The 15931-nt window shown below is 36.9% G+C and overlaps 1 protein-coding gene and 1 non-coding gene across 2 annotated transcripts in view; both read right to left on the bottom strand.

The window, feature by feature from the left end:
- Window positions 1–15931, bottom strand: part of KPNA4 (karyopherin subunit alpha 4) — a 28353-nt gene that overhangs the window by 2148 nt on the left and 10274 nt on the right. The window contains exons 3-16 of the mRNA XM_075157464.1: window positions 15318–15407; window positions 15197–15226; window positions 15063–15115; window positions 13362–13457; window positions 13155–13240; window positions 9705–9791; window positions 8454–8623; window positions 8317–8361; window positions 6862–6993; window positions 6509–6637; window positions 4741–4845; window positions 3027–3098; window positions 2147–2309; window positions 886–980 (exon numbers count right to left, since the gene is read on the bottom strand). Of these exons, the coding sequence (XP_075013565.1) occupies window positions 886–980; window positions 2147–2309; window positions 3027–3098; window positions 4741–4845; window positions 6509–6637; window positions 6862–6993; window positions 8317–8361; window positions 8454–8623; window positions 9705–9791; window positions 13155–13240; window positions 13362–13457; window positions 15063–15115; window positions 15197–15226; window positions 15318–15407 (1353 nt within the window). The remainder of the gene's footprint in view (window positions 1–885; window positions 981–2146; window positions 2310–3026; window positions 3099–4740; window positions 4846–6508; window positions 6638–6861; window positions 6994–8316; window positions 8362–8453; window positions 8624–9704; window positions 9792–13154; window positions 13241–13361; window positions 13458–15062; window positions 15116–15196; window positions 15227–15317; window positions 15408–15931) is intronic.
- On the bottom strand, window positions 5852–6169 carry LOC142085916 (small Cajal body-specific RNA 7). Its single transcript, XR_012674878.1, has one exon.

Here is a 15931-nt window from a genome sequence, read left to right as displayed (position 1 = left end):
TCTTGTTTATGCAGTTTTCGCTCCTGGAGAGCACTCTCAGTCATGCATCATCCTTATCGCCAGCTTAATAAACTGTCACAGTTCTTAAGAGAAGACCAATACCATTAAATCAAGTAAGGATCAAGCCAAAACTGCAGTTTCGATTTAAATACGTAGTACACAGGTTACCAAATTGACACTAGATTACATTCCAAGTCCTGCTGTATATGGAAAATTTGAGCTGCTTAACAAGACTTACAGCTTATTGTTCATATAAAAGTGAAACTCTAGCACAAAATAAACTTCAATGCAGACAGTAGGGCATTAATACAATTGAGCTCTGTCATTTTTCCAGTAATCTGCTCCCAAAGGTTTTTCAAACAAGTAGAAAACCCTCTCACTTCATGACACAGGCTGACATGACTGCATTTCCTTTATATGCAATTAACTTTTATGACTTAAAATGCATACAAGCCTTCCTTTGATTTACATTACTTGTTTAAACTGAAAACAACATTTTTGATCAGCACATCCTACCTCTGAAATCACTAAAATATTCAAAATAGTTTCTTTCTTAAGAAGCAGAATCTCAGATTCAGCACCCCAGTCAGCAGGGAGCTTATCAAATGTGAAATGTCAAGCTTAGTCAGAAGCTGACAGTTAAGAGAACTATTCAAAGCCTAGTATTTTAATCTCTAGAGATGAGGCTTAAATTAGGCATCAGCTCTTTAGATACTTCATCATGAAGAATGGTAAGATATGCAACATGTTCAAGTAAGGGGTCATTCTTCACTGAACAACCAAATATGTCACAGAGCAGGCTTTAGAGCCGTTGCCTTTATCTTGAACCGTATTTATAAATATAAACAATTACAAAAGCAGATTGCAGAGCTATTACACACTTACATCATCTGAAGAGAAGAACTGATCAATGATCTCATAAGCCAGTTTGTAGATGTCTTCATTTTCATGATTTTGTAGCTGTTCAATTTTCTCCAGGCCTACAATAAATACACAGGAAACAGAGTTAAAATACTAAGTTTAGGCAAAACAACCTCCCTCTCCTTAAAGCCTCATCATACAGAGTAATTAAAAACAAATCTAGGAATAGCGCAACTATGAATAAGAAGCTGTTAAACTCATTTGACATGTTTAAAGCATAAAAGCTTCTTAGAGATTTGAGGAAATACATTAGAGATTGAGGAATACGTACCATGACAAAAAAACCAAACTGTCTAAAAGGCCTATTCCAGCAATGACAGTACTTTCCTTCTCACTATGGGTGGTTAAGCTAATCTGTGGAAATATGGCGAGGGCCAAGCGCTAGGACATACTCCCTTCCCACAAAAACACCTTTTCAGCACCTGGTGTAGTAGCCCCAAGCTGTGACATTCCAAATCCACACATTGTTGGTGGCACAGATGCCATCAGTTACAGACCTGTAGCTTGATTACATAGCAAGTAGCTCCAGTACTGTGTAAGTTTTTGGCAGATATGAGTAGAGCATACATATAAATATTTTCAAAGTTCTGACAAGCAGAGGTTTAGGCATGAACACTGCATATCTCCCTCCCCCACCATATCCAATCCATTAAGCTTCCCCCCCACCCCCCAAGATTTTGTATTTTAAAGACTATTCAACTCCGTGTTAACGAAATCCCACAGAGTTTTTTACCTGTGCCCAAATTTAATATCACTGTTCTTTCATCCTTGAAGAGTTTCAGTCAACTTAAATAGCAACCAATATAGAGAAAGTTTGAAAGCCACTAGGAAATTAAAGCTATCATATTTCTGCAACCATTGTATATAGATAGGTTTTTTTTTTACCCCCAAATTCACCTGGACGTGACTTGTACATGATTAAGTAAGCATATCATCCCTACATTAACAGAAACTAATTTGTCAAGTACACCAGACCATTAGAAAATTGGCACCTAATAAAATTTATTGCCATTATCCAGCTCCTCCGCATATTACTTGATGATGAACTTAATGAGTTAGGAAAAGTGAAGTATATTCAACTGATAGACATGAAAAGGTCACTTTTAAAAAAGATTTGCTTAAAACATCTGTGCCAACAAACAATAAAGCCAACAGTATATACACATGGTAGGAAGCCAAGCCATCAATTTCTGAACAAACAGTATCAAAATATTAACCATCATACCTCCACACTCTTCTATAAGATTGGCTATGGTTTCCGCTTCATCTTCAGCCATTTTTAATATATTACTTAGTCCATCCAGAACCACTTGCACAACTTGCGCATCTTTTACTGTCAGCAAATTGCAAAAGGGAGGAATTACATTTTGTTGAATTAAGTATGCCACCTAAGGGGAAAAAAGCAAATCATTAAGTCAGGAGTGTGACAGAAGCAAACAATGCACCACAAGCACACATGCAAACAAGTTTAATGAAGTCAAAGTACTCAGAGTTACCCAACAAGGTAAGAGTATGCTGTAGCAGCCACTTTCAGAAATTCTTGTTTTAGAGCATAAAAAGGTAACATTTATGAATTATGTTACAAATATATGTCAAGTCTAGAAGACACAAGTAGCAGTTACTGTGAATTTTTCAGTACGAGACAAGGAGTTTCAACCTCATTTTTGAAGAATGACACCACTAACCCCAACCCTGCCACAAGTTTAATATTCTGGGCTTACAAGAAACTAGTATATTTCTACTCAATGGCTACTATCATAATTGTCACACTCTTATCCATAGGGGGGAAAAAAGCAGAAAGATAGAGATGTCGAATGACCAAGAATCTCATCAGAGCCTGAATGCAGCCATTCATAGCTACGAGGCTATCTTAACAGAAGAGCTTCCATCCAAATCCCCATTGACACTCTTAATCTCAGGTCATTCTAGAAACGACAACTGAAGTTCACTCTTAAATCTCTTGTGGAGAAGGGAAGAGTTACTGAACAGGGGAGGAATCCAGACATTCATAATCCTGGCACAGAAGTAGCCTAAACCAATCAGCTGATGTCTCTCTCAAGTGCACCCGAGAAAGATAACGGACCTTTTCTTAAGGTTTGACTTACTTGGTCTTTTCTTCCGCTGATTGTTAAGTTGCTTATTGCCCAAGCAGCTTCTTTCTGAGTACCAAAGTCACCCTAAAAATACAACCATAAATAGAAATAATCATTCCAGTCTTTATGTTATGTAGTATTCTCGTAAAAGCTTGCACTTGTTACAGTCCATTCTGCATGGTATCACCATATCAGTTTTCACCAAGTAGGGAAAGTAACTAACAAATCCTGTAGATGTTTGAGTCTACTCACAGACAGTGTTCATCCCTTCCCTGCAACCATGTTTTTAAATCAATCTTCCAGAGGAAGGGAAATTTGTTTGCAAAGTAAATAAAAACTGTAGCACTCCACTTTCTCGCATTCCTTATCAACAGCTGTCATGTATTACAGTGAGAGATAAGCAGTAAGTGTCAATTTTGATAAACCACTGTACATACTATAACTGTCTGCCTCTGAAGTTAGTCAACTCAAGTCTGCTTACTAAATTTAAAGAGAAAGGTCTCCAACTCTTTCCTCACTGATCAATAAATTGGCAGTTTACAGAACTATTTGTGAACAGCTATATGTTACTTAGGCGAAAAGACAAGTATTTCTTCAGTCTCAACCCCAGCCTCTACACTGAGGCAAGATATTGCATCTTTGTCATGGCTGAACACATCGTAAGGTTGGTATTTCTGGCTTCCTTCCACACTTCAGGAAAGAAAAAATCAAATAATGAATAAAGCAAAAAGTAGGAAATGTTTGAAAGACAAATGTTGTACTGGTTCCATTTAAAAACATGCTTTTAGCTACCCTTCTTTCTCACAAGGCAGACCCTTGGGAGCACAAACTGATGTTTTAAAAGACACTAATGCCCAACAACTGAAAAGGTATTTGAAGTTCCAAACGATGACCCATTAGCATTCAACCTCTAGCAACCAACAAGCAATGAAAGGCTTCGTGAAAAAGCATGGGAATAGCATTCAGAAGTGTTTGTGAGCAACTACTTGACTTTACTATTTAATAAAAAAGGTAATAAAAGCATTCATCTCAAATTTCATTTATTACTGAAAAGAAGCATACATCCACACATGCATCCAGCATGTTGCTTTTCTATGGGAAAAACTCTGAACACACAAAAGCTACAGTTATTTTCTATGGCCACCTATTTTTTGTTGATGCAGTTTTACTTGTTTGGGAAAAAAAAAAGCAGATGGGACAACCCCAGTCTATAATCTAGTGTCACAGGATCATTACTTGTATTACTCTCAGACTAGACAAACACTAGTAACACGAACACGTTAATAAATGCCACTGTTCAGCACTTCCTTATGTTTCCAGATAATGTGGGGAAAAAAGGATAATCCTTAAGCTTTGGCACAATGCTGGGAACTAACTCAATGCTGCTCCCATCCAGACCTCTTCACACTGCATGAGAGTAAAGAATTCTACCCCCACTGCTTAAAAAGTGAGAAAAAGAATTTAAATGAGATTTAGAAGGACCTGAGAAGGAGCTTCCCCTGATTTGCTTCCCTTCCCCAATACATTTGGCACTCATCATCTCACAGCACTTCACAAAAGAATATCAAAAGTAATGTACTTTATCTTGCAACATACGAAAAACGCTCAAGGGTATAGTTTACCCCGTCCCCCCGTGTACAGTATGATGTAAAACATGAAGCAAGGAATTCAATGTCACTTTCCCCAATTAAGGAAACAAACTCTTAAATCCTTCTTGTTATCTAACCTTATCTAGAAGATGTATTATCATTGGAACAAGGTTTGCATCTATTACTGCCTGAACTTGCTGCTGATTTCCGGCAGTGATGTTAGATAGGAACCACACTGCTTCCTGCAAAATAAAAGGGTGTGAGAAATTATCATCAGTCAGTCTTCTATATCGTATTTTAGTTCCAATCCAGAAAGATTTTATACATTCACATTTTTAGATCTGCAGTTCATACACTAGTCAATCTTAAATACAATCAAGTATTCCATCAGTTTGATTGTACACAGCTGACCTCCTAGTAAGTAGACTAGACATACAGGTAATGAAGTGGACAGTCTCGCCTTAGGGGACTCCACAAGACTCTTCAGTCTTTCATTTGTTACCAAGTTACAACCAAATACTCCAAATCCACAGATTAAAAGGAAAAATTATTTGGAGACCAAAAAAGTCACAAGGCTACAAGTGAGCACTCATAACTGATTCCATCACTGAGAATGAATGCTACAGCAGTTTTCAGCTGATGGTCAGATGAGCTCCAAAATGCATCATGTTTTCCAGATATGAGTGATGGAAGACAGTATGTTCTTTACCTGCTTCATAATGTTTCTCTTAGTGTTAATCACCAAGAAAATGCAACACCTATTACTTAAATGCTTGCTTTTCAAGCATACTGTAAAGTTATATGACCCTTTATGGTCATTCTGTCCATAAGCCCAGGACTCTCTCCTTCCAGCAATAACCAAGAGCAGCTGCCTAAGAAAGTGTGTAAGAAGAGATCTTCTCCCCAGTCGGCCCTCCCAGTTCTGAACAGCTGAGATTTTGAACTAGGCCAGAGACTGTATCTGGATTCTTACAAGGATTGAGAGTCCCCTCCCAGCCTTTTAAAGTGGGAATCTATACTTTAGTCAAGAAATAATGAACACAGTTTCACATACAATTTTAAGTATATTCAGAGTATCAACTTTTTGTAATCTTACAGTTGAGAAATTTCTTCCTTCCTAGAAACCCTCCGTCACTCCTTCTCAATTCCCTTTTCTTCTCAACTTATCTGGCATGACAACTTTTTAGACGAGTATTTCTCTCAACATGAGATTCAGAAATTCTGAAGTTTCTGATTCAACTGAGTCTCTCAGATCAGATCACAGGATCACTTTCATTAATGAACCTGTTAGAGATTTAGGATGCTTAGGCTTGTCCTGGTGGGCTTGTTTTGGGCTTTAATCATTGGCAATGTTGTAAAGTGGCACCCCAGAACTTGACAACATGCCTCAGATGCACTCCGGAATCAGCACTGCATTATCAGTGCCCCCATTTAAAGCCTTTTCTATACATCCGCGCACGCACACATTCCCCACACCCCACCCCCAGTCTGACTTGATTTAAATTCCATTTATCACACACACTCCATTCAGAGAGACATCCAATTATCTCTATTTCATCACTTCCAAGAGAGCCAGTTTAATTAAAGTGACATTTCACATATCCAGAACTCTAACTTTTAAGTCAACAGCCAGAATTATAAGACAAAGCTTTAATTTCATAAAAATTCAATCAGAAGAATCAGGAAACAACATTCTTGTCAAGTTTGCAAGTTTGCAGCTCCTTAGAGATTTTTCTAAGGACGTTAACTTCAAGAAAAATTTCAGTACTCTGCCTGCTCTTGCCATAAACTGGTATAAGTAGTCAATTACTCAAATCTCTACCACACTACATTATGTGGAATCCAAAACAGCTAAGCCAAATATAAAAAAGTTATCAATGGAGTGCAACCTCTGCAGTTACTTACCTTATTAATTTTTTCTTTGGGATGTGTCAGAAGTGCTGGAAAATGTGAAAGAGCTTCACAATTCAGAACTACCTGTGTCTGTTCATCAGTACCAGTGACAATGTTTCCTACAGCTCTCAGTGCAGCAGTCTGAAACAAAACACTTTCTTTAAAGAGTTCTTTTAATCAAAGATTTTTCTAGTTGAGCACATACTTTCAAACACTAACAGTTAAAGCAAAAGGTTTTATGCAAATGCTATACCACACAGCAAAAAAGTACTCTTTAAACTTCAACATGAACTATAAAAAGAAACCAGCTACTTTCTCTAGTATTACATTTTGAGCAACACTTCCTTAAAGTTATCCAAACTTACTTGCACTTTAACTTCTTGATGACTGAGAAGAGGAACCAAATGAGGGACTATTCCGGAGTCTATCACCATCTGGATCTGTTCATTGCCAGCATCCGTTAGATATGAGAGTGCCCAGACTGTATCTACCAATATCTAACAGTAAAAACGTTTATTTGTAAATAGTACAGAAATATCACAAGTCTTACAAAAAAAATTAAAATGTAAAGCAATTCTCACTGCGAAGGCAGAATTGATGCAATACAGCAAAAACCCATTTTGTTTTACAAACTTCATACATTCCACTCTACAGAAGTCTGAAATACAACTGCTGTTCAACCTGTTCTAGCTCCAAAGAATACACAGAGAGATTAAAAAAACAGCTAAACTGCTAACTACAGCTTAAATTCTGAAGGATACAATAAAAGCAATTCAATTATATCTGCTCTTTTAATGAAGCACTAGTAGACAATGTGAGATTATGAAAGACTCACCCCTGGAAGGAAGATAAAGCCCTAGCAAATGTTAAACTATGGGCATTTGTCACTCTCAAACCAATGAACTGTACATCATATGGCATCAAGTTATTTTTTTCTTGGCATTCCATCACAAAATTTAAGATAAGCTTTCAATTTTTTTAACATCTGGTGCAGCAGCATTTAGACTGAATTTCCTCTGCGTGTGTGCATACACGTGTGTTTTCCACAGACAGAAAAGCCAATTTAAACAGCAATAAATCTGAACATTTCAAGTGACAGCTTACAAAAAAACCTGAGTGAGCACTGTTTCAGCTGACAACTCTTGGCTGATTCACAAATACAGCCATTTCAAGAAACTCAAATAAGCTTAATTTCACCTACTTATATACAAGAAATTAAACAGTATGATTACTATGCAAACTTTATATATTTAAACATATTTTGGTAAAGCACTGTTGCCATTGACTTGGACAACTGAGCTACAACTTCACTAGGAAGCAAAGAATTAATCTTAAACAATTCTGACTTATGTTTAGGCAAAAAGCTGACCTATTTCATAATTTCAGTAAAGTCTCTCTCATTCACTTCACTATTAAAATAACCTATATTCATATTTAACACCTCAGAAGTTACATCTGAAGCTAAGTTTACATATGCAGCAGACACTCATTTTTCTTTCATTTACACTGATTTTCATTACAACCTCAAATGTAAGTGCTAGTCAAAAAAATCCTCTATTTATCAGTAAATGAATGTTCACAGAAATACAGCTGAAACTGCATTTTATTTTTCAGTGTAGGGAAAGTACATGCAAATAAGCATGCAAAGATACAGAGAAATACCGGGAAAAAATTATAACTGATACTTAAAAATAAGCAGTTAAAAAGATACGGTTAACTCTGTCATTATGGCAAACTTATTTTTATGACAAGCTTTATACTTCAGGTAAAAAAAAAAACTATACCAGAACGCAAAACTGGCTCCAAGTGGTGTTACTTACATTTACATCTGTGTGGTGAATTAAAACACAGAGTGCTGGAAGGATCTAAGGAGAAAAAGAAGCAACTGAGTTATTTTTAAGGCAGACAGATACTCAACTTCAGTTCAGTTACACTGATCAGTGAGTAATTCAGTCACCTCCTGAATGGTTTCCATCGGCGGAGGAGGATCTTTGTGACGGCACAAATTGACCATGACCCAAGTAACATTTCTTAAGAAAGTTATGGGAATAGATGGGCTGATGAAGGACAGCAGCGGTTTCACTACTCCAAGACTAATAACGTAATCTCTACACTGGGGTCCATCACCTGTTTGAGACATCAAAGAATTACGAAGACAAAGATCATCCTATGCCATTCACAAAAAGTCTCATTTCTGCACACTTAAAACTTCAGTTATTGAAAATGCATACAAAGTTGAAGAATATGGAAAGATGTGTATAAATATATATACACAGAGATACATATCTGTATAGATACATCTATCATAAAGACACTTATATAAAGCTTTAGTAGTGGCTGCCTGCCTAATTGCTTCATTTTGAACTACTCATTAAAAACAGCCACATTCTTAACAGAAAAGTGTTCCGTAATTTATAGCAGATGTACAGGTTGGGATGGTGGTGGGCAAGGGAAAAGGGGTGGTAGACAATGTCAAACCACCAAGACTACTTGATAGCCCAGTGTATTTCTGAAGATCCCTTCACAAAGTTTATAATCAATATTAAAACATCCCAAGAGTAGTTGAAAATTGCCTGAAAACAGATATTGTCATCTTCATATCTCAAAGATAAACACACTTTCATCACTGCCGAGGTATCACTACAGTTGCCTCGAAAGCAGCATCTGACTTGTACTACACACATATCACTAACAGTTTCAGGTAGTTACAACACTGTGGATTTTGTTGGTTTGCTTAAGAAGGACTAGGCATTTCTAAAATATCACATTGTAGAAATCTCAGTATGTCAGAACTGATATTAGTCCTCAAGCACTACAAACATAGTCAAGGCTGTAAACCACAAAGCTAACGCTTGCACAAGAGGAAAAACAAATGAAAAGATCAAATGATCACAACTTATCCAGAATTCAACACAATGTATGTAAGCTCAGGCAAAATTTCAGGACTCAATGCAAAACAGTTTTTATTTTAACAATCTGCATGTCTGTTTGCCAGTAATTCCCTTTCCTGTACCTGGAAAGAAAGCGTGTAGGCATGTGTTTTTGGGTGCACACCATCGATACACAACAGAGAAAACAGGGAACTGCCAGTCTAACAGCTGCCTTGTGTCTCATAGTTGAACAACTCCAAGTTGTAACACACAAAATCCTACCTAGTTTATTCATTCAATACCAAAAGGAAGTTTTTAGTGGCAGGAGTAACACAAACCTATGATATTTCCTAAAGCCCACACAGCTTGCTCACAAACATTTTGATGAGGTGAATGCAGCAGTCTCAGAAAAAGTGGCACAGCATCTGGAAGATACAAACAAAACCCCATGCAATTGTTAAGAAATACATCTCTCAAAAGACAAAATAGTTCACATAATTAGCTCTTAAATAAAATTTCAGTATTGCATGAAAAATTTTTCCCCTGGTTAAGTACTGGTCAAAACTTTAGTAACTTCCTGGGTGACACTGAAATAAAACACACTGTAACAATTCTTCCTTCATTGCACTTTCTTATAGAGCCCACACTTCAGAATATTATGAAAGCAACTCTTAAAATAACCTGACATTTAGTTTGTTTGTAAGTCTCACAAGTTTACTGAAACTTGTCGCGACTCCAAATTCAGTTACACTTATTGCATTTAGAAATTCCGAGCTAAGTTTTCTATCAGAACAAATTGCAAAGTAGTAACTGTTTAAGACCAACCTCACCCATTCAAACTGGCCAACTTAAGAGTCAGTAGGTACACATCTACATTATTGACTGGTAACGTGGTAGGAGGGAAGTACAGGGGCTTCATTCGTTCCAATCCTACTGATTTATAGTACCCTATATACCCCATCACATCTTTACTAGTAGTGAAGTATGTGCCAGTTGCTGGTCCTGGCATGTGCAGAAAGCTAACTACTGAGGGATCTTCTGTATACATTGCCAGTGCAGAGCTCCAGGCAACGCTTCAGTGCACAACTTCACCTATGGCTCTACCAAGAGGAAACCTGGTTGATCGAGCATACACAAGTACACACGCAAGGTGAACTGCACCAGAAGAACTCCTGCTGCTGATACAGATGCACTAAGCGCCAAGTCACTGTGTACTTTTCCCTAACATTCCCAACTGTGCATTCAGCACCTTTCGATAACCATTATGAAGGCACATGTACAGCAACAGCAGCTGTTTCTATGAATCTAGTCATCTTGGTCTCCTGAAAGCTAATACAGATGCATTCCTCAATGTGAAGTCTGCTTTTATATCACCAAGTTCTGACTCTACTCAATTTGAGACCCCATTATCTAACATACCGGAATAACCCAACTGATCACTGCAAAAGATTTTTTCAAATGCTACCACTATGTGCCAAAAAACCAAAGCCAACTGACCGAGCAGTAAGAAAGGGATTCAAAAGGCAACACACAAAACTCCACAACTGTTACCAAGGCAGCTACTTTTCTACCCTATGTTGGTGTCAGACAGGAGAATGATCCCAATATTTAGAACTAAAGCTAAACCAATGTTTCAAACACATTCTACATGCACCACATTTACATAACTGATCCTTATTTTTTCATCCCCAGAACTAAAGTGCTTCCTTACATGATTTGCTAATGACAGTTTAGTCATTTACTAAACTCAAGACAGTTTAGAAACACTCATTTACTTTAGATGACATATTTTAAGAGAGGCTGGCATTTTTAGTTAAGACTCTTTCTCAATGTAAAACATTTTTTGCTAGAGAAATAAGTCACAACAGATTCCTTATTTCCTACTAAATAAAGGTATTTTACAATGCCTGTATGCAAGGAGAAAAAACATCCCCAACATGCATATTAATAAGTACTTTTGGAAAGATTACAATAGACCATCTTTTTCATTGAAATAAATCATTACAAGAAATAAATCACACTTTCATATGTTATAGCTATTAAATTGGCTAATACAGTGCAGACCTAGCTAAATCAGAGATCATCACTGAAAGAAATAATGACTACATTTGGCACTCATCTTCAATTCATCGATATGCTAGTTTTAAATAAAAAGAAGTGTTCTAGATCAGAGGTGTGGGGCAGATTTCCAAAAGAAAATTCAAGATGCAACTGGGAAAGGAAGAGGAGAAGGATGGGAAAAAGGAAAGTTAAAAGTATTAGCAAAGATACATACTATAATGGTCAAATCCAAGCTGTATCAAAGTTAACAGGCTCTTAACGCTGAGAGTTCGTAAAAGCAAGGGGCAACTGATCTTGCAACCAATGCAATCTCAAGACATACGTTCAATGGAAAAAAATCCTTTAAGTCGAAGTCACCTGTCTTAAATTCCTTCACCTCTGCTGTGGAGAATTAACCTATTTTTCCAGTTAAAGATTTTTGAAACACACCAGCCATTTAACAGAGAAGATGGTGCTAAGAACTTTCTTACAAATACATATTTTTTTCTAAATATAAAGCCAGTAACATACAGTTTGTGAGAAGCCTGTAACTGCTTAGCACTAACAACAAAAAAGAAACAATCTACTTTGATCACTGAAGTGAAAGTCAGTTATGGAAGATACACAACAAACACTGGTATTTCAACACTTAAACACCACCATACATCTTAGAAACTGTACTTACTACATTGAATAAAAGTTCTAAATAGTTCTAAAAGAAGTCAATATATGATGGTTGTGGTGGGGGAAAACACACAAAAAAGATCAAGCATAATTGTGTCTTTTCATTGTTGGAAGCACAGCATGTTTAATGGTAGCAGCAGCATGCACTGCAATATAACACCAATTCCAACCATTAAAGCTACTGGTATCTCACATAATGTAAGGTTTGTGGATTTTTTCCTTAAATTTTAGGCAAAAATTTGTTTTACTGTATGTTTGATTCTTCCATGGGTCTCAAGAAACTCTGCTGTTTTATTCACTCAATTCAAAAAGCCTGCAGACACTTCTACTTAGTTCTGCTTTACCAACAGAAGTACTACTTTGACTCAGGACACGTTTAGAGTACAGAAGAAAGCTTGCTTTGCTTGGCAACTCAGATTCCAAATCCAACAGCAATTCCTTTCCATGCTTCAGATTCCTGAAAATACGAAGGACAGCGTTTTTTCTTCAACTTGATTTTGGAAGAGAGTTCGATGTCAGGCACCCTCTGGACTTGGTCCACATCTTTTCCTCCCTCTTCACAATAAGACAGGAAAACCTCCATGGGAGTTTTTTAGGTTTTTTTTTTTGTTTGGGTTTTTTTCCCTCAAGTTTTTTGCTGGTTGGGTTGTTTGGGTTTTTTTGAAGTTTGAAAACTGGAAACCAGCAGGTATCAACTCTGCTAAAATAGTGTGAGTTTCCAGAAGAGATTACTCACCATTAGGAAACCCAACCGAATTTAAAATCTGAGAAAATGAAGAACAAAAGCAGGTGTGCGCTTCAAGTGATGCTGCTTGCCAGAGAAGAGGTAGAACATCTGGCAGGAGACTTCATGGGCAGGTCCTTCAGCGACGTGCCTGTGATTGACAACTCAATTTCAACCATCCTGGCTATCGCACGAAAGGACCAACCCTAACATGTGGATTGGTGAACATGCTTGAGAGAAACAGGAGTGTGGATGTTCTTTACAGTATCATTCAGATCATCTTATTTTTGTGGAAGCTACAGTGCGTGCTTTATCAATGATCAAATACTGCTGGACTTACTAGATTGAACTACGGCCTGTGTTTGTTCAGAGGTTCCAGAGGCAATGTTTGTCAAAGCCCATGCAGCTTCAAACTGTAAAGAAGGACTGCAAAGTAAGGAAAAAAAAAAGATTGTAACATGAGTTTTCAAATCAGACTCTATAGGCACATTAACTAAATACTGAGAATTCTTACAACAATTAAACATCGAGTTTTAGACATACTCACTTGTCATCTCTTTCAAGACAGTGCACTAAAATAGGTAATATTCCTGATTTTATTAGATCGTCAATTGGTGGATTGCGATCACTGGAAAGCAGCTTTCTGTTTAGGAAAAAGCAAAAAACACAAGTCTTAACAGACAAATCACAGAATGAGAAGTCATGACTGGAAAGGATCTCTAGAAGTTGTTTAGTCCAACCTTCCGCTCAAAGTGGGATTACTGCTGACACTAGATCAGGTCAGTAATGGCTTCCTGTAGTTGAGTTTCGGAAACCTCCAAGCATGGAGATCCAACAACCTCCCTAGACAAACTGCTCCAGTGCTGCACTACCTGCTGTGCTGGGAATTTTTTCTCCAGTGTCTCTCTCATACTCTCAAAGGCCAAGCAGGATTTGTTTTCTCCAATTTCAGTGAAAATAACTAGTCCCCAAAACTGAAATTACAGAACTATTGAAAAACTGAAGTATTGAAAAACTGAAGCCATTACATTCATTGCCTGTTTCAGTTGCCATCTTTTCTCTGACTACTTTTGAAGTTTACTACCAGCCAGTAAAATAAAGATCACTAGAGTTATTCAGTTACACCCTCCTGCAGCTTCTTCCTCCTCCACCCAACAAGGGAGATAAACAGATCCTGGCTGCTTTGACAGGAAAGGCAGAAACTTGTTTCTTCTTTACTAAGGATATAATGTCAAAGTACTACTACTGCAAAGAACAGACGTGTATAAATTTGTTTCAATTTTTAATCCCTTTAGCTTCACCTTCTTGCAGCGAAGGAATTAAGGAGAATGAAGGAAGATTCTTGGAGGGGACAACTTGCGCTGTCGCACCAAACTTTTACTAGCAGTGGGAAGAGAGATTACATATAGTCATCTCTTCATATACCAGCCTATTCACATGGACATTCCCATCTCATTTTAAATCAGGCTTAATTCAGTGTACTTTAGTCTAACCTGGTTTAGATCAGCTATAGTAAATAGAGTGTTCTACATAATGCTACCCTGAGTTGATGAAACTTTTTGATGAAGACAAGTTGCCCAATGGAAATGGGCACAGAAAACTGTTCTTTCCCATCAGTTTCAAATACATTAACTCCCAAAAGTCAAAGTGACTTCCAATTCACCTGACTTCTCTTTGATCTGGAAGTCTTGCCTTGCACTTGAATCAACCCCCTCAACCACAGAGGGAAAACAAATACAAAGTTGTAGCTTTCTGCTACAACAACAAAAAAAACCCCAGAAGTTCATGAAATAGCAGTTAAATACTAAATTTATGCAAGCAAGTTCATAAGAGTATTTTAGGATCACTTCTTGAATACACACAACTACACAGAATTCCTCTTAAAGCAAAAAGTGGTTTTAGTGGCCTAATCCATGACACAACTAGAAAAAGGATTATGCCAGTTCTTTCTGTATTTAAAGCTAAAGACTTTATAGGCCTGCTAATTATATATTTTACTCTACTTGTGAGAAGCATCAAGTATTGCACTAAGATAAATCCTAGTATTTATTTATACGTAATGAAAATCCTGACTACTTCAAAGACCTAGGTATTTTGATCTTTTTTGGTAAAGTTCTGTTTATCAAGTTTTCTTTTTTAGAATCAGTAAATGAGATACTTTTTCTAGTTAAGTTAGAACACATTTTCTGAATTTAAGGGCTTGATAAAAAAAGATTAAAAATAGTGTATTTGAGAGAAGTGTGTTTACCTTGCAGCCTGCACAGCACTTAACTGTATACCCTGGTTGTCACTCGAAGCATTCTAAAATAAAAGAGAATTTAGACTTTTCACATATTTATCGCCACAACATGAAGAATGTTCAAACAATTAATTTTTTTTTACCTGTACGATTGCCTCCAAAGAAGTGTTTTGCTAGAAAACAGAGACAAAAGCAGTTAGAAATTAGAAATATCTTTTAAGAACATAAAAAAAAGACATGCTTGACAGTTAAGTTAATTCTTACCACTCTAAAGTCACCATCTATATCAGAATCTTCACAGATATCTTCATGGGGAACATTTCTCCTCTTTAGAAGATGCTCATCTCTTTTGTTCTTAAAGAGAAAAATGATTTAATACCTTTAAAACTTTGATTTGGGAGTTTGGGGGATGTTAAGAAGGGAATAGAAGCTTCTGTTTTAAACAAGCATCATAAACATGCTTTCATTGATACCGTTAAAATTTCCAACATTTAAGAGGCTGGAAAGGGCTGCACAGAGAAACACATTTTGGAAATCACTTCCTCCTAGAAAAATCCTCCATCCAACTTATCTACAGCAGTAACTACTTTTGCTGGGAGTTTCGTGTGCACGCATCCATCAACACTGACATTCCAACCTAATTGTCATTATTTATAAGAAGACAAGGCAATTCCCAGAGGCTAGTTTTCTGTTCATCCCAGAAATAAAATAATTCAAGTTATGATTACTTTTCTCAAGAGCTAGTGTTCCAACAATTCTAAACAATGTTATCTTCACACATATACTCTTCCACTCTTACTTGAGTGTTGAACTACTGTTTTGGGAAATAAAATAGCTTTCTGTCTACAGATTAGCAGGAATATCAATTTTCCTGATTT

The sequence above is a fragment of the Calonectris borealis genome, chromosome 9, assembly GCF_964195595.1.
Source record: "Calonectris borealis chromosome 9, bCalBor7.hap1.2, whole genome shotgun sequence".
In the NCBI taxonomy this organism is placed as follows: Eukaryota; Metazoa; Chordata; class Aves; order Procellariiformes; family Procellariidae; genus Calonectris; species Calonectris borealis.
Note: the sequence above shows the minus strand (reverse complement) of the source record. Positions and strands in the feature narration are given on the sequence as shown.